General features: G+C 43.3%; 2 protein-coding genes across 4 annotated transcripts in view; both read right to left on the reverse strand.

Moving 5' to 3' along the window:
• Positions 1-2,146: 2,146 nt before the first annotated feature.
• On the reverse strand, positions 2,147-6,429 carry LOC138788027 (LRRN4 C-terminal-like protein). The gene is made up of 2 exons (XM_069965471.1): positions 6,174-6,429; positions 2,147-3,087 (listed from the first exon to the last, which is right to left on the reverse strand). Exon 2 carries the CDS (start codon positions 3,085-3,087, stop codon positions 2,251-2,253), a length of 837 nt encoding a protein of 278 aa, XP_069821572.1. The 5' UTR covers positions 6,174-6,429; the 3' UTR covers positions 2,147-2,250.
• A 277-nt stretch (positions 6,430-6,706) lies between these two features.
• Positions 6,707-21,149, reverse strand: part of BSCL2 (BSCL2 lipid droplet biogenesis associated, seipin) — a 31,860-nt gene continuing 17,417 nt past the window's right edge. For all 3 annotated transcript variants that reach the window (XM_069965470.1, XM_069965468.1, XM_069965467.1), the window contains exons 9-10: positions 11,238-11,312; positions 6,707-9,911 (exon numbers count right to left, since the gene is read on the reverse strand). In XM_069965470.1, the coding sequence (XP_069821571.1) occupies positions 9,739-9,911; positions 11,238-11,312 (248 nt within the window). In that variant the 3' untranslated portion in view covers positions 6,707-9,738. The remainder of the gene's footprint in view (positions 9,912-11,237; positions 11,313-21,149) is intronic.

Genomic DNA, 21,149 nt, shown 5'->3' on the forward strand with positions numbered 1-21,149 from the left:
TTTGGAAAATTTGGCCGTGTCATAAACACCAAAACTGGCTGTGTCCCCTAAGGGTTAAAAGTATCATTGTCATTATAGAAAACCTTTGGCATGTCATAGGTATGTCAAAAGTTTTGATTGGTTCGGGTCTGAGTGTTTAGACCCGTACCGATCGTGAGAAGAGCGCACTAGGTGAGGTTCTCTCCAGACTCGGTGTCACGTGATTAGCTCATAATGTAAGTCTATGGAGCCTGATTATGCTGACACAGAGCGGGGAGCGGACGCATTGCAGTGGTGGTCCTCCCTCCGCTTGTTCTCCCGATTGGTACAGGTCTGAACACCCGGACCGATCAAAACTTTTGACATGTCAAAAGTTTTCTCTGATGACAGTGGCACTTTAAAGTTTCGCTTTTACCCTAAAGTAAAAAATTTTCGCCATTTCATTACACTAGACTACCTGTGATATGATCCACCCCATGCTAGGCAGAAAGTAATAAGTAAATGTTAGTGTTCCTGAGCTCTTTTTAGGTCAACCCTGTAAGTAGAGATGGGTGAAATTACATTAAGTGCTCGGCATTTGACTCCAGGTGGCTGAGACAGCCCTAGGTCTGCATCCATTGGGAGTCAAATGTCGAGCATCTGGCATTTCATTAAAAGGCCTTTACTGTAGTCTTGCCCACTTCTGTCTGTAAGCATGGATGCAGGTCCTTTTTTTCACTGATACCCTGTGTACAGTAGCGAAATTTGATGGGGGGCAGAGGGGGCGGCCGCCCCCGGGCCCACTCTGGCAGGGGCCCACTGTGATCTCCAGAGATTTTTGGCCCAGCCAGTGAGATTATAATTTGACGCCGCTGTCCGCCATTGGATGGGTGAGTGCAGCCCCCCCCATGTCACTCCGCCGCGGCCGCCGCCATCTTAAGCTGATCAGGTGCACTGAGGTTGCGTATGGCCTCAGCGCACCACTGCTGGTACATGCGCCGCCCACCTGTCAATCACCTCCGGCGCCGCGCTGTCCCTCTGGGTTCCCTCTCCCGCGCTCGCACCAGGTCAGTCACTTGCTGAACAGCATAGGAGCCGGACGGCCGCCTATGACTGCTGCTGCTGCACACAGAACAGGGGAAGGCCGACCTGGACATGTGGAAAACAGGGGGTGAGGCTGGACATGTGGAAAACAGAGGTGTGCTGGACATGTGGAAAAGGGGGGGTGGTGCTGGACATGTGGAAAAGGGGGGGGTTGCTGGACATGTGGAAAAGGGGGGTTGTTGGAAATGTGGAAGGGGGGGTGCTGAACATGTGGAAAAGGGGGGAGCTGAACATGTGGAAACAGGGGGAGCTGGACATGTGGAAACAGGGGGAGCTGGACATGTGGAAACAGGGGGAGCTGGACATGTGGAAAACTGGGGGAGCTGGACCTGTGGAAACAGGGGGAGCTGGACATGTGGAAACTGGGGGAGCTGGACATGTGGAAAACTGGGGAAGCTGAACATGTGTAAATTGGGGGAGCTGGACATGTGGAAAACTGGGGGAGCTGAACATGTGGAAACTGGGAGAGCTGGACATGTGGAAAACGGGGGAGCTGAACATGTGGAAACTGGGGGAGCTGGACATGTGGAAACTGAGGGAGCTGAACATGTGGAAACTGGGGGAGCTGGACATGTGGAAAACTGGGGGAGCTGAACATGTGGAAACTGGGGGAGCTGGACATGTGGAAAACTGGGGGAGCTGAACATGTGGAAACTGGAGGAGCTGGACATGTGGAAACGGGGAGCTGAACATGTGGAAACATGTGGAAAGCAACCGAGCTTCAATACCACACACACACACAAGATAAAGGCAGGGGTGGTGTTTTTTTTTTTTCTAGAAGAGAGCAATCATGTTTTTCTTATCCTGAAGAACCTCTTTCATTTTATGTGTCTATATATGTAAATGTAGAAGCCTCTAACACTGCTCTTTATCTTAATTCACTATGAGTAATGGAGCAGAATATACCCTTTATTATTTAGAAAGCATTGTTGTTAAGTGAGGTTCCCTTTGGGTAACATAATCGGTTGGGGGCCCACTCAGACTTGCTCGCCCCCCCTAGGCTGAACCCCTAGCTACGCCCCTGCCTGTGTATATTTGGAAACTTGATCTGATTTTTTTTAAATTATTTAATAATGTTACAGTATAATATAAAAATATATTTTATTACAATAAATATCACAACATATACAGATGTTCAATATATTTATCCTTATACTCTCCCTGTCCTCATAAAACCACAATGACTCTTCACAACCGGTCCACGCTCCCTGCCTTGTAGGTGTAGTTAGATATTCCTCTGTCTTCCAGGTTGGATTCTGTCTTCATCTTGTTTTGCTTTCTTCTCAAAAGAAAGTACGCCAGGATGAACAATAATCCTGCCACCGCTGTTAGCCCTACACCGATTGCTATATATAGTGACTGCATGGTGGTTTGAACAGTCTTGCAAGGAGCAGCTGGTCGGTCCTCTACCTCACCAACCTGACTTTCTCCTGCCTCATTGAATGCTACCACACACACTGTATAGAGAGTACCAGGATTAAGTCTGTCAATGGTGTATGAACGAAAAGAGGTGTTTAGGTCTGGTCCTTTCTCCAGTGTTTTTCCTGGTTCTCCATGCAGTACTCTGTAACCATGTACAGTAGATGACGGGGAACACCAGTTTAAGGTCACCTGTGAATCCCCAGGCAGGACCTCTTTAAGGGGTGGAGAGTCAGGGGTAGATTTTGGACCATCAATTCCTGGACATAGACATTTGCCACCAGAATTCAAACGAATCTCCTCGCATGTGGATGCCAGGTGCTTGCACCCATCGTACTGGCAGGGAACTGTAGCAACAGGGAAAGTGGGAGCAACTGTTAACGTTTCATCATCATCGTAATCATATTCTTCCTCTGACCCTCCATAGATGAACTCAATCCTGCTCCTGGTGCTCTTTTGTGTGGTAAGTTGGGTCACAGATGTTTGGTTCTTGTCTAAGAATGGAGCAGCGGTGGTGAGAGAGCTGACGTTGCCGCCTGTTTGTGCTGAACCTGTTGTTAGAGCTAAGAAAGGCAGAGATAGCAAGAAGATAGCAAGTGGCGCCATCTGAAGGCAGAAATTATAAGTCACAGAGAAAAAAGAAATTAGGTGGAATGGGAGAAGCAAGAGGTAGTAAAAAATGTTATTATTTATTAGTTGTCATGGTTCATATTTTTTATTCTCATTTAAATAAACCTTTGACATGTCGCACAGACATGTCATTTATTTATATCAGTTAGGGTCTCAGTGCCTGGACCACCTGACATAGACAGGTGAAGCATATGGTAGCTGTGGGGCCAGTCTCCTTCAATCCGTCAACACACGCATCTAGCCAGGGAGTCACCTGGCTATAGCTAACAATGTGAGGAGTCTCAGCACTGACATCCCAACCAATCTAAACTAAACATTTATTTAAATGGCAGTAAAATCTTTAGTAGTGATCATCATCACACTGTGCCTTTCCTTAAATACATACATTTTCCATGCAGGGAGTGTGAATCTTTATCTTTGACACATTCTGTTAGGAATTTATTTTCCACTTCCTTAGTTGTACCCTACACTCTACATTTGGAGGATCTGCTTTCTCTAGAATATTGTATTCTATAGCCCGGTGGTGTTTAAGGAACAAACAATTACCACTGATGGCTCATTTACTAAATATAATCTATCAACAACCACAAGACCATGAAGACTTGTGCTGACTTTTTTTTTTACGTGTTATTGTCATTCAATAAAACTTTTGACATGCCATAAAGGCACATCAAAAGTTTTGATCAGTTAGAGCCCATTTACATTGAGTAAAACAGGCAGAAATCCCAAGCGGAATCACGCCTGCCTCTGTGTCTCAATGTAATGTGTTACATAACTCTACTCTCAGTTCAAAGAATTGACGTGTGAATGCTTTGAGCGGAGAGCGCAACACATTGCACAGAGACAGGTGAAATTTCTGCCTGTTTTACTCAGTGTGAACATAGCCTTAGGGTCCTATTACATTGAGCGGTTTTTAACCATTAACGACTAACGATAAACGATCGCAAACGAGCTTGCTTATCATTAACCTGAAATTGTTCACCATACTACACAGAACGATGGTCGTTGGTTACGATCGTTACTATGATTGTTATTGCGATTGCTATTACACTGAACGATTAGTGAAAAAACGAGGAACTTGAGTGAACGATCGTGGAATTACACCGAACGATTAACGATAATTTTAGGTTCAGATCTAAATAAACGATCGACATCCGAGCGGTTTTTCGATCATTGCCTGCAATTACACAGAACGATTATCGTTTAAATTTGAACGATTTAACTATTTTTTGCACGATTATCGTCCCGTGTAATAGGGCACTTAGGGCCCTTTTCCACCGGACGATTATCGATCGCATAATCATTAACGATAATCAATCCAAAGGACCGCTATTACGAAAGACCTGAAAAGACCTGAGATAATCGTTACTTATGATCGTTCTTGCGGTCGTCTTGACGTCGCTATTGCGTTCATCACTACTGCGAACGACTTCTTATTCAATGCGAACGATTTGCGAACGAGCAACGATAAAAATAGGTCCAGGTCTTATTAAACGATCATTTCTCATTTGGTCGTTAACTGCTATTCAAACGAATGATTATCGTTTAGATTCGAATGATTTAATGATAATCTGAACGATAATCGTCCGGTGGAATAGGGCCCTTAGTGTTAAGTGTTCAGACTCACACCAATCGCTAGAACAAGTGAGGAAAAGCATGTGGTTGAGCACTTCACTCCCCAGCTCGCTACTCTGTTTCCCTACAGAAGACGGGTCTATAGTAACTGCACAAAGGAGAACAGAAACTATTTTTCCATTCATTTGGGAGACAACTGACCTCCCTTCTTGTGATCAGTGATCGTCCCAGTGGTTGTACTCCACCAGTCAGTTATCCCCTTCGATTCATAGGATTTTTTTACCTCATGGCACAACTATATATATGTATTTTAAAGTCAGATTATATTCATTGGAATATGAGAGGAAATAATCATTGGTAATAATTCTGGTTATTTTACAGTTATAGGATCAGTAATGACCATGTGGCAATGATCAGATCACTGTGCTTAGCAGGTCTAGATCACATTATTCACACTTCCTGCATATGACCATATACACTGACGTTGCCTTGTAACATGTCCTGACAGAATTCAGGCATTCCTTGCTTTGGTAACAAAGATAAGCTGAGAGATAAGATGAGCGAACCAGGTTCGGGTTCGAGTCGATCCGAACCCGAATGTTCGACATTTGATTAGCTGGGGCTGCTGAAATTGGATAAAACTCTAAGGTTGTCTGGAAAACATGGATACAGCCAATGACTATATCCATGTTTTCCACATAGCCTTAGGGCTCTATCCAAGTTCAGCAGCCACCACTAATCAAATGCTGAACGTTCGGGTTCGGATCGACTCGAGCATGCTTGAGGTTCGCTCATCTCTAAAGATAAACCAAGCTGTTGTAAAGCAGTTAGAGATGTAGCAGAGCTGAGCATGTCACATGAGAATGTGTTATGCGTCACCTTACACAGGACTGCATGTGCATTTAAAAGGCATTATCTAAGAGACTTATCATAACATACAAGCAATATAGGCCAGGAGATTCAAATGACAAATTCAGCTTTGTCACATCTGATATACTACTATTACAATACTTGTTACTGTATGGTCATTCTAAAGCTCATGAGTAGTAAATCACACATAGCTTTTGCTCAGTATTTTTTAGCAAACAACTGGAGACGATCCAAAACCCTTAACAGGTGCAGATCCCCCAATATAATTCAACATTATAATACAATGCACCTATACAGTATGCTAAACTAGCGATATAGGTATTTTAACAGAAAACCTAGAGACCACTAGATACTGTACTACCTCTCCCACTATGCTCAGCGACAGCAGGTGCAGTTAACCAGAGCAACACCACTTGTATTACACCATGTGGTGCTGCACCTATTGTGTAACTATAATTTCTATCCCCAGGCTATCAAAATATACTGGGAGTTGTAGTTAAGCAATAACTAGGGAGCTCAGGTTACAACCTCATAACTTTTGCACTGGACTCCTTCTAAAGCTTCGACTGTCCAGTCCTGAGCTATGATGCAGAATACAGAACAGCCATGTCACTTACCTTACAGCGCACCACAAGCTTTTCCACAATGGATTGTGCTCCTTGTATATTTTAGCTGTGTGTGTTCTTGACAAGTCCTGTGTCTTTATATTAACAATAGTTGTGATGTCATTCCTGAATCACAGGCTGGGTATGTGGGAGTGGAGAATGACTGGAAGGTGAACGGGATGGACGTGATAGGAGAGGAATAAGGTACAAGTTGGAGAAAACAGATTCCAGGTCTATAGCACCTTGTGACGTGTGTGTATAAAGTAATGTGATCCTACAGAATGTTCAGGGTGTGTCCTCTGTTGTTTGTTCCCTTAGGATATCACTAAATATGTCGGGAGGTTTACCTGCAGGTCCACATTCATCACACTATCACAGGTTAATTTGTGGAGAACTACAGGAATGGAGGAAAGGGGCCCCCACCGGGCACAGTTCCAATAAATCTCATAGGAGGGGCCTGATATTTGTTTCACCCCTCCCCATATCTAGAAACAATGGACGAACAGGTTTACAACAGGAGAATGGACCAACTTGAACTGAATATTCTTCTTTAATATTATTATATGACCCAGTTATTATTCATCTTTATTATTCTGAATGACCCAGTTAGGACAATGCAGCTCAGACAATAAGTTTGCCATAAGCCACAATCCAATCCTAACAAACATGCATTGGAGAACAGATCTCTATAATGTAAATCTTGTCTCAGCCAGGCAACGATTCTAAACAGAAAAAGTATAAGTTCACTGAAAGCAACCCTAATGAATTGGCTGGCATTTTCTTTAGTCTTATAAAAATACTGTAGCTCTGCCTTCTGAGAGCCTAAATTCCTCAAAGTAGTCTGGACCAAGACTCTAGAACCAAAACACGTGGATAGAACATCTTGTACAAGGCTAAATGAACAGACAGTAAATTCTTTAGATTCAGGTCTCAGTGTAGATGAAATACATAGGATTCTAAAAATGTGATGCAATGACTGCCTAAACGTACAAAAGTACAATAAATAGAAAAAAAAAGTTGTATATGGCATGTGGTCAATAGAAACAGTCAATGGAAGTTCCAGGTGCAGCTTTTGCCCTCGTGCCCAGACTATCTGAGCTATGCCTCTACATGCGAAGTAAACATTACATGACAAATTCTCTCAAAGTCCTGGCTTGTTGCAACACTTACTGGCGTGTCATTTCCAGGCAGATTTGGCAAAAAAATTCCCAGTTACATAAGCTGCATGTTATGAATTGATTTCTTGCCGTACTATTTATATTTTTCAGCAGTTTTTCTTTTTTTCTTTTTTGAGCAGGGGGTCCACAAGCCACTGTAGTTTTTAAGTCAGAAGTGGATCCAGCAGGAAGGAGGGGTATAAGTCCATTCCTTTAGAATCAGGGCTGTGAAGTCAGAGCTCTGAATCCTGAACTTTATCAGGGACCAACTCCAGCTCCTTCATAAATGGCCAAACACCAGGGGAGTTATATATCTGGCTCAGCAGCTTCTTCCTAATATCCTTCATGATCCTGGGGTGACTTCTGAGTGAATAAGGCAAAGATATGAAGCAGATTCTCCTGTAAGCAGTGGATGCTGCCAGTCTCCAGCCATGTCCTGAAGAACTCAAAACTAGATTAGATGGACCAGGTGCTCTTTTTCTGCTGACAATCTTTTGTGTGTCTAATTAAATATTCACCATACACAAATAAAAGACTGCTAACAATGTCAGATTGCCATCATACCTTACCTTTTTGGGGTAAGAATATTTTGGGGGTAAAAATAGGGACCAAATAGTATAAAAATACTGCATGTAAGCCCAGCCGTAAGTTACGTTCCCATGTGATTTCAGCACAGAATTCATATTCAAATACAACACAATCTGGAACCAATGCATTCAAAGAGAGATTTCCACTATCCAATTCACACACAATAGAAAGTGTACTGACAAACAGCAAAATTGGCGCCTGATGTCTAGCTAACATGTATGGACCTTTATTCTCCTCTGCTGAATGATAGGCCCACTGTAAAACAGTAAGAAAAGAACCGATGTCAATAGCACATGCAAAATAGACAGGGATGGTGCAAAGTTTTCAAGAAACAGCACAAAGAGCTGACATTCACTCAAGCAGGTTTATTAGTGGTTTTCAGTAGTATCTACTGTTCACTGTATCGTGAATTCACAGTTTTATTTGTTTTCCGAAAGCAACATTTACTTATATAGTAACAATTCTATCTGGTCTGTGCATTCGTTTAGGAATGTTTTTATGTATATAGAGACGTTCTTCTATGTAGTGTACATATAGAGATCACAGTGAGCAGTTAATATTACGGTATGTATATTTGTGCTAAGATAGACTCGATATTACACTAAATGGTATTGCTAGGGTCTGCATATAAATATCTGTTATTTTAGCAGTTTACAGACCTAATGGTAGTCCCGGTTGAACTACAAGAGCTGTCATTTACCTGAAAAAAACCTACAAAAAAAAACACTGGTTACAACTATAAACTGTAACTATGGCTGATTCACCAAGTGAACCTGCATTAAAAGGGACACTATAGACGAGAAACAAAAACACATGTATCACTAGGTAGATGTCCTACAGACATTTAACAGAAAAAATAGAGCTCCAACCCTGTGAACTTCCATCTTCAGCTGGGTGTAACAGAAGCAGAGATGTAGATAAAATTGATGTCTTTCCACCTGTGGGCTTATAATATATGATTGTCTCCTGAGCTAGAAAAGTGGAGAAATCTCTTTAAGTGCCCCTCTAAGTTAATACAATTCCTGTGAACAGTGTAAATAAGCCTATATAGCCTATGAACAGACAAAACAGACACTAGACGCATTCTCAGGCATGTCATTGTCTTGTCTGGACACATTCTATATGTACCACTACATACCAGATCACTAAGGTGTGTTTGAATGGCTGCCAAATCGGAGAAAGTTGAAGTGATGGTAATAAGGAGGAGACTTCCTCTGTATGGAATGTGCTGCTGTGTAAGTGTTTGTTCATCTTAAGATTAATCACTTCATGAAATATTCTTCTGTGTGCTGGTGCAAGATAAGCTCGTAAAATCCACATAAAAAGGTGTGTGTTTTGGTGAGGGGGGTAAAAAGCTGTACGAAGTCCATAGCAAATATTAAAGGAAAAGAAAAGGGGAATATGTCAGAAACCTTGGTGGGTTGCGTAAACTTGCCCCCCTAAAAAAATGATGATGTTGCAGTGTGTTCATGTAAACTGCGGATAAGAAAGCCTATAACCGCCACCATAAAGCAGAAGTAAACAAGAAGCACATTTCAGCTTCAAGGGACAGTGTTTAGATTCTGTTCTACTACTCAATAACCTATGGGACACAGCTGTCAGGACATGCTGGGTGGTGTAGTCTGACAACAGATGAAAAGTCATAGGTTCCAGACCACTGCGGTAAGCTGTGGCACTAAGGCCGTGTAATATCAATACCTTGTAACAGAACAAGCTGAGAACAGTAGCCAGACTGTTACAATAGTGCCATATCTTATCAGCATCAGCTCTGCTACTCCAACGCTGCCAACACTCTGGAAGGATGTGGGTCAGTAAGTGCTATGTGCGAGTCATCAGTGGGCACTGCACTGAGTAATCCTCTGCCGCAGCATCAAACCAGTCCGAGTCTCATCCATAGAGTCGACAGCTTCAGACACGTCTATGTCCTCAGGTAAACTTATATCGAACTCCTCCTGGTCATAAGTCTCTTCTGTCACTCCTATAGTCCGAGGGGATGCACATAAACCTAAGAGAAACAACACTGCTCAAGAATCATATGTGCTAAACAATTTACAGAGAGACATGAACAGAAATAACCAGTGTTACTATCATTTACTATGCCAGTATTAACCACGGACAATGAACAGAAACTTGCAATAGTAAGATGAAAATAATAAACAAGAGTGTATGTTAGGTATTAGGGGATTATAATAAAGAACTTTTGTTATACATAAAGGTGTGGTCAAGCTCTGTTGTACAGTAGATGTGAGACGGAAATATGAAATCAGCTTTTTAGTGCATTATTATGGGAGCAGCCATCTTGCTTTAGGCTGGGTTCACACTATGTATATTTGAGGCTGTATTTGGTCCTCATGTCAGGTCCTCATAGCAACCAAAACCAGGAGTGGATTGAAAACACAGAAAGGATCTGTTCACACAATGTTGAAATTGAGTGGATGGCCGCCATATAACAGTAAATAACGGCCATTATTTCAATACCACAGCCGTTGTTTTAAAATAACAGCAAATATTTGCCATTAAATGATGGCCATCCACTCAATTACAACATTATGTGAACAGAGCCTTTCTGTATTTTCAATCCACTCCTGGTTTTGGTTGCTATACAGCCTCACAAATACAGCCTCAAATATACATAGTGTGAACCCAGCCTTAGGGTGCGTTCACACGTACAGGATCCGCAGCAGATTTCATATCAATGTAACTAAATAACTGAACACAGCATCAAATCTGCGCCATCAAATCTGCTGCAGGTACTGTACATGTGAACGCACTTTTAAAAAATATCTCCATGGACTTAGGCACAGACAATATTTCTAGGTCCTATTCTTTGTAGGGAACAGATTGCAAGCATGCTCTGTGACCTCTGTGCATTCTAGAAGGAAGTCAGGGCTGAACTCTTTTTGTCAAAAGATTCTTAAAAAGATGTTTAACAAAAACACAAATGTGATATATAGGTGTTTTCTTGGTTAAAGTAGTGTGTAAAAGGTGGGCCAATTGACTTCCCTAGTCATGGACTTCTACTAGGCTGTAAAATATGCATCCTTATTGCTGGACTGCATTGCTGATGGAAGCAAATAAAACCGGCCAGGAATGAGGAGAACGGCTGATTTGCTTCGGCAGCTTTGTGCAGTCATGCTATAAATTACCATGTTTAATCACATCATCTTTACCTAAACCATCTGGGTTATAAAACACCATAATCTGGTTGGAGAACACATCATGTGACATGGTCACAGTGTAACTTGTACACAGATATAAATCGGTGGTTCTCTAAAATGTGACAACCCCCTAAAGTGCTGCAGTAATAACTGCAGAACATAAAGGTTCTTACCAGAGTCAATTGAAGGGTCTTCCCTCGTGTTCTCACCCTGACCAAGAGTCTCTGTGGCTGGTGCCTCATCGCCCTCTGGGAAGAGAAACATTTTAGTTAGGACCATTGTTACGAATCATAAATAATACTGTGTGCAGCAGGGATTACACCTTCTAGGACATTACAAAAATTCTAATGTGAAGGCTTGGGTAGTGGAGCTTCACCTTCCCAAAGAATACTGCCTAAAGTGGGGAACCAGGCTACAAAAACTAAACAAAACCTAAAGGAATATTGTCTCATGAAGGCAAGCACTGTCTCTATGTTCTCAAAAGAAAACTCGCATAGGACTGATTTTTTAGGAGCCTGAAAGTGCGCAAGTTAGGTGCCACTTCTAGGAGAAAGCAGCCAGCCTAAGTCTGGATAACCCCTTATCCAGGCCATGAAGCTGCCAAACTCAGCAGCTCCCCTGGGATGTCAGCCAGAAGGCAGATTGGGCAGTAACGAAGGAATGCCGCTTCTGTGCTCCAGCAGCTTGTATTTAAAGCGACTCTGTACCCACAATCTGACCCCCCCAAACCACTTGTACCTTCGGATAGCTGCTTTGAATCCAAGATCTGTCCTGCGGTCCGTTCGGCAGGTAATGCAGTTATTGTCCTAAAAAACAACTTTTAATCCGGCAGCGCCGGGGCTTACATTTGTATATGCATTAGGCTGCCACAACCTCTCTGTCCTTCCTCCCCACCATTAGGAATGATCCAGGAACATTTACTGCTGTTTAAGCATTGCAACGATCCAGCCCATGTTCATTATGCACGCAGCTGAGGAATAGGAAGCAATCTGCCTGGATCATTCCTAATACTGAGGAGGGTGGGGAGGAAGGGCAGAGAGGGTGTGCCAGCCTAATGCATATACAAATGTAAGCCCCGGCCGTTAGACACAGCGCTGCCGGATTAAACATAGTTTTTATGACAATAACTGCATCCCCTGCCGAACGGACCCCAGGACAGATCTTGGATTAAAAGCAGAATGTTCCAGTGGCATTCCTAATGATGAGGAGGGTGGGGAGGAGGGACAGAGGGGTGGTGCAAAGTTAGGGGACAGATACTCCCGTTTGGCACGGGCTTCAAGTTTAAAAGTTGTTTTTTAGGAAATAACTGCATCGCCTGCCGAACGGACCGCAGGACAGATCTTGGATTAAAAGCAGCTATTTGAAGGTACAAGTGGTGGGGGGGGGGAGGTCGGGGGGTCAGATTGTGTGTACAGAGTCGCTTTAAGGCTTGGGTTCAACAGCAGCAGGACCAGCAGGTGGGTTACCTATCTGTGATTTACTACACTGAACAAACAGCCCCTTCCGCAGCACCCCGCTCGATGTCTGGGCTTGTAATAGCAGACAGCTAGCCAGAAACTAGGAGGAAGTGAGCGTTGCGCTTTAATACTGGGCCATGTAATAGGGCCCCAACAACATTGTACCTCAGCTTAGTAACTATATTTCCCAAACATACTTCTAATTCTTAGCCATCGTTAGCCAGATGAAGTGTAGCTAGTCCACACAAAACGATCGTCGCTACCCACTGTATGTCCGTGTGTACGTCCTCCCATTCACCCCCGTAACTTTTTGTACAAGACTGTTCCATCAATAAAGAAGAATTTGCTACAGAACGGTGAGTTGCCGCAGTTTCTCCTTTACTTCACTGGATTTTGTTTGATACTTCTAATTCTCCTTGTACAATCCCCATACTCCAAGAGTGCATTGGGGATCCCATATAGGGTACATGGGGCTTCTATTTTACCATGAGGCACACAGGGCTATTAAAGGCAATCCTAATGCGGCATGTTACAAAAGGGTATATCGTCCCTTACGATGGAGCCTCTCTGTGCTATTTATATAAAGGCCCTATTTCACGGAACGATCATCGTCCGTATTCGGCAGATATCGGCCGCTACGGGCGATAATCGTCCCGTGGAATAGAGTGCAACGATCAGCCGACATCGTTCATGTCGGCTGATCGTTGCAGTCGCTTGTTTTTCAACATGTTGAAAAACAAGCGATTGATATAGCAGCAATCTGCTGCAGTCGCGCCGTTGAATAGGAGCATCGGCAGCAGACGCTGCTATATCCTATGGGTTGCCTGGGCGATCAGCGATCCTCCGAGCAGCCCCCCCGCAGCTCCCCGCGAGTTCCAGTTCTTAAAGACCCGTGCAATAGGCCCTTAAATATTTTAGTAATATGCTAATTAGATCATTCAGTTCACACTGCAAGCTGTACTTTACCCCTAAGTGCACTGAAAGGGCTTATCTAGCAAAACCTCAGCTTCTCAGAGTAAATCATAGCATCCCGTCACTTCCGCCTGCATCACCCATTTCAGCTGAAACCTGCTGCTTGGAACAACCTATTATTTTCTATGGGAATACATGCTGCAGTTCACACTGAATTGTCATTTTTCTTTTTGTGTGCAAATGTGAAATATGCTGGAAGAAGTGACACATCACATACGAGAGTGATGAGTGTGTTCCCTGGGAATTGGCCCCACTGAATGGGACTAATCGACATCTATGACTGCAATTAAAAATGCAAAGTGCAAATAGTCACAGTACATGGCAGAAAGCCAGGGCTACTATATCTGCTGCATATTACACTGTCTAACTACCCCTCAGGAAAAATACATTGTGTGAGCCCACTGTGCCGATATCACCAAAGGTCCCCCATGGTGGCGAAAGAATGGGGTCAGATGAAGATGATACAGTGAACCAACCTCCTACATAAAGTATTCTCATTCATTCCATACATGCTGGAGATGTGACTCACATATGATTGACCTGCTTTACTCTAGATAACATGAAAATGCAGCCTCAGCTCCACAAGTTTTAATTGCAGATACATTATAAATATATATACATTTTATTCTGCAGCATTGGGAAACAGCCCTATGTAATAAACTAGCTGGTTCTCCATTGGTAAAAACATGTATCATACTTCCCAATGTTTCTGAGCAGTCAGTATTATGACAATCCTCTTTCCTATTGTCTGCTCCTGTGAACAAGCGCTGACAAGGAGGCAAAGTCATACAGACATTTACTGTCATAAGTTTGCATGCACAATATTCCTACACTAGAAATGTTATTTCACTGACCGCTCAAAACCCCGTTGTAGGACATGCTAGGTTTTTTCATAAATTTTTGTAACATACGGATGTAAATTCAGCCTTAACCCCTTCATGACGGAAGGTCATTGATGCACGGATGTCCGGGTCAAATTGAAGCAACATCACTCCTCGCTTTCTAAGAGCCATAACACTTTTTTTTTCCACCTACAGGGCTGGTTGGGGTGTCATTTTTTGAGCCATGATCTCTAGCTTTTCTTAGTATCATATTGGTGTAAAAGAATATTTTTGATCGCTTTTTATTAATTTTATTGTGATATATTATTTTAGAAAATCAGCAATCTTGTTTCCCCCCCCCCCCCCCCCCCCGTTTACGCCATTCACCGTGAGGGAACAATTTTGATATATTTTAATAGATCGGGCAATTCCACATGCTACGATGTATAATTTTTACTTTACATATGTTTTACAAATTTTTATAATGGGCAAGGAGGTCTTTTAAACTTTTATTGGGGGGAGGGGTTATAAGTGGTTTTTAATAATTTTGAAAACTTTTTTAAATTACACTTTTATTTTACCGTTAGCCTGGGTTCACACTACTTTTTTTTTTTCAACCGCTTTTGCAAAAAACGGATGGAAAAACAGATGCAATTGTGTGCATCCGTTTTTCCATTGACTTTCATAAAAAAAAAAATGCATCCTTTTTTAACGTACATAATAACGTACTTGATCTTATTTTCGTGTACAAATTTTTTTTTTTTTATAATGGAAGTCAATGGGAAAACAGATCAAAATGGATGCACACAAAAAAAGAATTGCAAAAATGTAGTGTGAACCCAGCATTAAATATGCAGTCACTAGTTTACATATACTAATACTGATGGCATAGCATAGATCAGTACTATCGGCAATCTGTACATAAAGTCTACCTGAGAGCATACTGAGATCGCCCATCTGACAGGACAGAAGTAAGTTTCTTACCCCTGCCTCTTGGTACAAGTGATCGGGACCATGCTGCGGGGATCCTGATCAGTTAGTGACAGGTGCTTAACCCGTCACTCACTTTCTTAAACGCCGGGGTCACAGCTGCCTGTCACTATCCCTGACACTGATGTGTGCAGGGGGTGCTCACACTGCAGCAGTCCCGCACACATCAAAAACCCCTGACCATCAGGAACGTATATGAATCAGCAGCAGGAAGGTATGTGTGTGTGTGTGTATATTATATATATATATATATATATATATATATATATATATATATATATATATATATATATATATATATATATATATACACACACACACATATACCGTATTTTTCGCTTTATAAGATGCCCTTTTTTCTTCCCAAAGTGGGAGGAAAAACCAAGTGCGTCCTATAAAGCAAAGACGGCTCCCAAGCAGTGCCGAGCACCGCAAGGAAGCCGCCCCGCCCGCCCCCTCTGTTGCCGCTCACTATGCATATGCATAGTGAGCGGCCCTGAGCGACCCCCTCTGCCTGCCCAGCCCGCTCCTTCTATCGCCGCTCAGCTGACAACCGATCAGAAGCCCTGTGCCGGAAGTGTTCTACAGCCTCTGTCATTCATGATAGAGGCTGCAGGACACTTCCGGCACAGGTAGTCTCTCTGTCCCCCGCTGTCTGCGCCGGAGGATGACGAGAGACAGGATGACGCGCTGCCAGGAGAGGAGCTGCTGGGGCCGGCGGACAGGTGAGTTACTGGTTTATTGTTTTTCTGGTCGGGGGCATTGGCTACTATGGGGGCACTATATGGGGGCATTGGCTACTATGGGGGCACTATATAGAGGAATTGGCTACTATGGGGGCACTATGTGGGGGAATTGGCTACTAATGTGGGCACTATATGGGGGATTGGCTACTATGTGAGGCACTATATGGGGGGATTGGCTACTATGTGAGGCACTATATGGGGGGATTGGCTACTATGTGAGGCACTATATGGGGGATTGGATACTATGTGGGGCACTATATGGGGGGATTGGCACCGATCACACTGCTGCTATCTCTAAACTGTGACAATGAGCAAAATATTTTTTTTTTCTATTTTTCTCCCCTAAAATCAGGAGTGCGTCTTATCAAAAGGTGCGTCCTATAAAGCGAAAAATACGGTATATATATATATATCTATGTATTGCTGATGCAAAGGGGTTAAACAAAATACATGGACCCACAATATAAACTAGTAGAGGGCAACAGTGTATCGTAGACAGCAGGGGCGGATAAAGGGTACCATGGGCCCCGGGCAGTCCAGAAATTGTGGGCCCCCTGCTAGCCACGCCCCAACTAAGGAAAAATGGCAGAGCAATGTCCTCTGCAGTCCTCTGCAATGTCCTCTGATTATCTTTAGGAGATGAGATTGAGGGGGCCTGGATGCCATAGACACAAATCCTAAAAGATTCTGTACTGAACACTATAGAAACCAAATCATCAACCTGACCAGATTACTTAGTATATTAGGAAACACATCTATTTAATACAATTATAACATAACTTTGTCTGGCTGTAGTTACTCTATGATTCCATTCAATACCCTTTGAATTGCATCTGCACCATGCAGACTGTACCCCAAACATCTCTATACATGTGCACAGAGCGCACAGGGGATATCCCATAGACCAGTGATTTTCAACTAGTGTGCCGCGACACATGGTCGGGTGTGCCGCGGGGAAAGTTCCCCAAACTATGGTGCCCCTGTGAAACAGGAGAAAACAATGGGGGAGAGAAACCTGGGGATGGGGGAGAAACAGGAGAGAGAAGCAGGGGGGAGAGAAACATGGGGATGGGGGAGAGAAACAGCGGAGAGAAGCATGGTGGAGAGAAGCACAGGAGAGAAGCATGGGGGAGAGAAGTTTGGTGGAGAGAAGTTTGGTGGAGAGAAGCACAGGGGAGAGAAGCAGGGGGAGAGAAGTATGGTGGACAGAAGCACAGGAGAGAAGTAGGGGGGAGAAGTATGGTGGAGAGAAGCAGGGGGGAGAAGTATGGTGGAGAGAAGCAGGGGGGAGAGAAGTATGGTGGAGAGAAGCACAGGGGGGAGAAGTAGGGTGGAGAGAAGCACAGGGGGGAGAAGTATGGTAGAGAGAAGCACAGGGGGGAGAAGTATGGTAGAGAGAAGCACAGGGGGGAGAAGAAAACAGGCCCAGGTTTCACACTGAGTGAGTATAAATACATTTAGAATCTATATTATTAACTATATGTATAATATGTACTGTTTTAGTGTCATTTTGTGCCATTTTGGTTGGTGGTGTGCCCCGGGATTTTTTAAGTATAAAAAGTGTGCCGCGGCTCAAAAAAGGTTGAAAATCACTGCCATAGACTGAGCATACGAGTTATAAGCTCCATGTATGAACCTTAATATATGCCCAGTCTAGTGCCCCATAAGGGCTTCAAATCTACACAGGAAGGAGAAAAAAAAATGGACAGACTTTGTATCTTTGCACTCTTTAGTGCCTTGCTTGTGCAGTTAGGCCTCTATTAGGTTTGCTGTACCAAGCTATCTTTGACAGTTTTATCTATATCATAAAAATCAAAGTCTGTCTGTCTGTCTGTCCTTCTGTCTGTCTGTCCTCTATAGACTTCCAAACGCCTGAACCGTTTGACCCCAAATTTGGCACACAGATACATTGGGTGCCCGGGAAGGTTATTGCGAAGGTCCCGTCCCCGCCAGATGTACAGGAGGGGAAAGAGAGGCGCCCCATAGAGATGAATTGGAAAATCTCCTCACTGCAAACACAGGTGATATAATTAGCTGCAGCAGACACGGCAGCTGGAGCCTTAGCAACCAATAGGATTACTGCTTTCATTTTCACAGGGAGCAATGGTTGCTAGGGAAGCTGCCTCACAACATCCACAGTAATAACTGGTAGACCCCCTACTCCATCTATACAGTACATGTATATACAGGACCCCCTACTCCAACTATACAGTACATGTATATACAGGGCCCCCTACTCCATCTATACTGTACATGTATATACAGGACCCCCTACTCCATCCATACAGTACATGTATATACAGGGCCCCCTACTCCATCTATACAGTACATGTATATACAGGACCCCCTACTCCATCTATACAGTACATGTATATACAGGACCCCCTACTCCATCTATACAGTAAATGTATATACAGGACCCCCTACTCCATCTATTCATTACATGTATATACAGGACCCCCTACTCCATCTATACAGTACATGTATATACAGGACCCCCTACGCCAACTATACAGTACATGTATATACAGGGCCCCCTACTCCATCTATACAGTACATGTATATACAGGACCCCCTACTCCATCCATACAGTACATGTATATACAGGGCCCCCTACTCCATCTATACAGTACATGTATATACAGGACCCCCTACTCCATCTATACAGTACATGTATATACAGGACCCCCTACTCCATCTATACAGTACATGTATATACAGGGCCCCCTACTCCATCTATACAGTACATGTATATACAGGACCCCCTACTCCATCTATACAGTACATGTATATACAGGACCCCCTACTCCATCTATACAGTACATGTATATACAGGACCTCCTACTCCATCAATACTGTACATGTATACAGGACCCCCTACTCCATCTATACAGTACATGTATATACAGGACCTCCTACTCCATCAATACTGTACATGTATACAGGACCCCCTACTCCATCTATACAGTACATGTATATACAGGGCACTACAGGACAGGTATACCAAACTGTGACTGGGTAACACCGCCACACCAGACCTGACCAATACCGCCATACTGGGACTGGATAACACTGCCATACCAGACCTGACCAATACCGCCATACTGTGACTGGGTAACACTGCCACACCAGACCTGACCAATACCGCCATACTGTGCTGGATAACACCACTATACCAGACCTGACCAATACCGCCATACTGTGACTGGAGAACACCGCCACACCAGACCTGACCAATACCGCCGTACTGTGACTGGATAACACCGCCATACCAGACATGACCAATACCGACACACTTTACTGAATAACACTGCCATACCAGACCTGACCAATACCGCCATACTGTGACTGGATAACACAGCCACACCAGACCTGACCAATACCGCCATACTGTGACTGGATAACACCGCTATACCAGACCAATACCGCCATACCCCCCTCGAAAAGACACCAGATTTTCTGGCAAGTCTGAACAGGAGGGTACTGCCCCTATGCAAGGTGCTACCCTACACACCAGACCATGGGTGCCTAATGGTAAATACGACCCTGCAGGTATACAGGACACTGACACTTTATACCCGGGCAGCGCCGGGTACATTTTCTAGTAGAATATAAATATAAAGAATATAAATGGAATGGATATGCCTTTACTTGACCACTGCCGCAAACAGGCACTGAAGACCCCAATTCTTGTGATCCACCAATCAGACACTTATCATTTATCCTGTAAATGCATAGGTGATCAGTTGCAATAATAGAAAATCATCCTTAGGGTAGCTTCACACGTACCGTATCGCAGCAGATTTGATCAGTGCGTATCCTCAGCAGATTTCATCTAAATAACTGAACACAGTATCAAATCTGCTGCGGATCCTGTACGTGTGAATGCACCCTTAACCCCTGCCACAATATGACATTCCGGGAACGTCATGTAATGCAGGTAGTTAATGCAAAATGACCTTCCCGGAACATCATTCTCTTCCTGCCTCCCCCCTCTGTACCTAACAACGATCGGGCAGCGGGGAGGAGGATGTGTCACACAGCCTCCTCCCGCTGCCACTGCCCGGAGGGGAGCCGCGCTCTCCCCCCCCCCCCCACCCCGGGCAGTTAACCCCATAGGCACCACGGTTCAGGCGACCGCAGTGTCTATGGGGCTTCCGGTGGGACTCATAAAATTTTTTATAAAAAATTATTAGGTTCCCACATGTCCCTCAGAATGGTAACAATGGAAACGTCAACTCAGCTTACACAAATATTTTGGCACCGCAAGGCCTCTGTGACATGGTATAATGGCTAAAAAAAAATCCTGAGATAAAAAAAAGCCCCAAAATTCCCCAGGTCTCTGTCATGTCTGCGGCGAGACAGGTGACACACTGTGGCCACATATGGAGGATTTCTAGAAACATTGGAATAAGGAATCAATAGTGAGTGGTATTTCACAGTTAGTATTTGCTGTGTAAGAGGGAAAAAAAATGAATTAATTAAAATAGAATATCTGCCAAAAAAAAAAATGAACATTTTTTATTTCCCCTCCAAGCTGCTTAAATTTCTGCAAGACACCTAAAAGGTAATAAACTTATGAAATGTTACTTTGACTACTTAAAGGGGTGCAGTTTTTACAGTGGAGAGATTTATGGGGGTAACATACAGGCCCCACAAATCCACTTCAGGACTGGTCCCTAATATAGCTGAAATTTTCATGAAAAAGTGAAAAATCGCTGCAAAGTTTTGAAGCCCTCTAACATCCTAACAAGTAAAAGGACGTTTACCAAATGACGTCACCATAAAGCAGACATGTTGTATATGGTGCAGTAATAATTAGTTCATGTGGCATGACTATCTTTCTTAGAAAAAGGGTTTTAAATATAAAGAAATGTAAATTTTTAAAATTTTTGCGCAACTGTGTTTTTTTTTTACAAAAAAAGTGTATCAACCAAAGTAAACCACAAACATAAAGAGGAATATGTCACGAAAAAAAAAAACAATCTCAGAATAACCGCGATAGTTAAAAGCATCGCAGAGTTATCACTACATAAAGAGAGACAGTTTATATACAATAGTTCCAAGGGACACTAAACATTTATGTTGGCCTTGGTCTC

This window comes from Dendropsophus ebraccatus, chromosome 4 (genome assembly GCF_027789765.1).
Source record: "Dendropsophus ebraccatus isolate aDenEbr1 chromosome 4, aDenEbr1.pat, whole genome shotgun sequence".
Lineage (NCBI taxonomy): Eukaryota > Metazoa > Chordata > Amphibia > Anura > Hylidae > Dendropsophus > Dendropsophus ebraccatus.

Excerpts from the sequence above, each read along its gene's own strand:
- LOC138788027 (XM_069965471.1), bottom strand. The coding sequence starts at position 3,087 with ATGGCGCCACTTGCTATCTTCTTGCTATCTCTGCCTTTCTTAGCTCTA.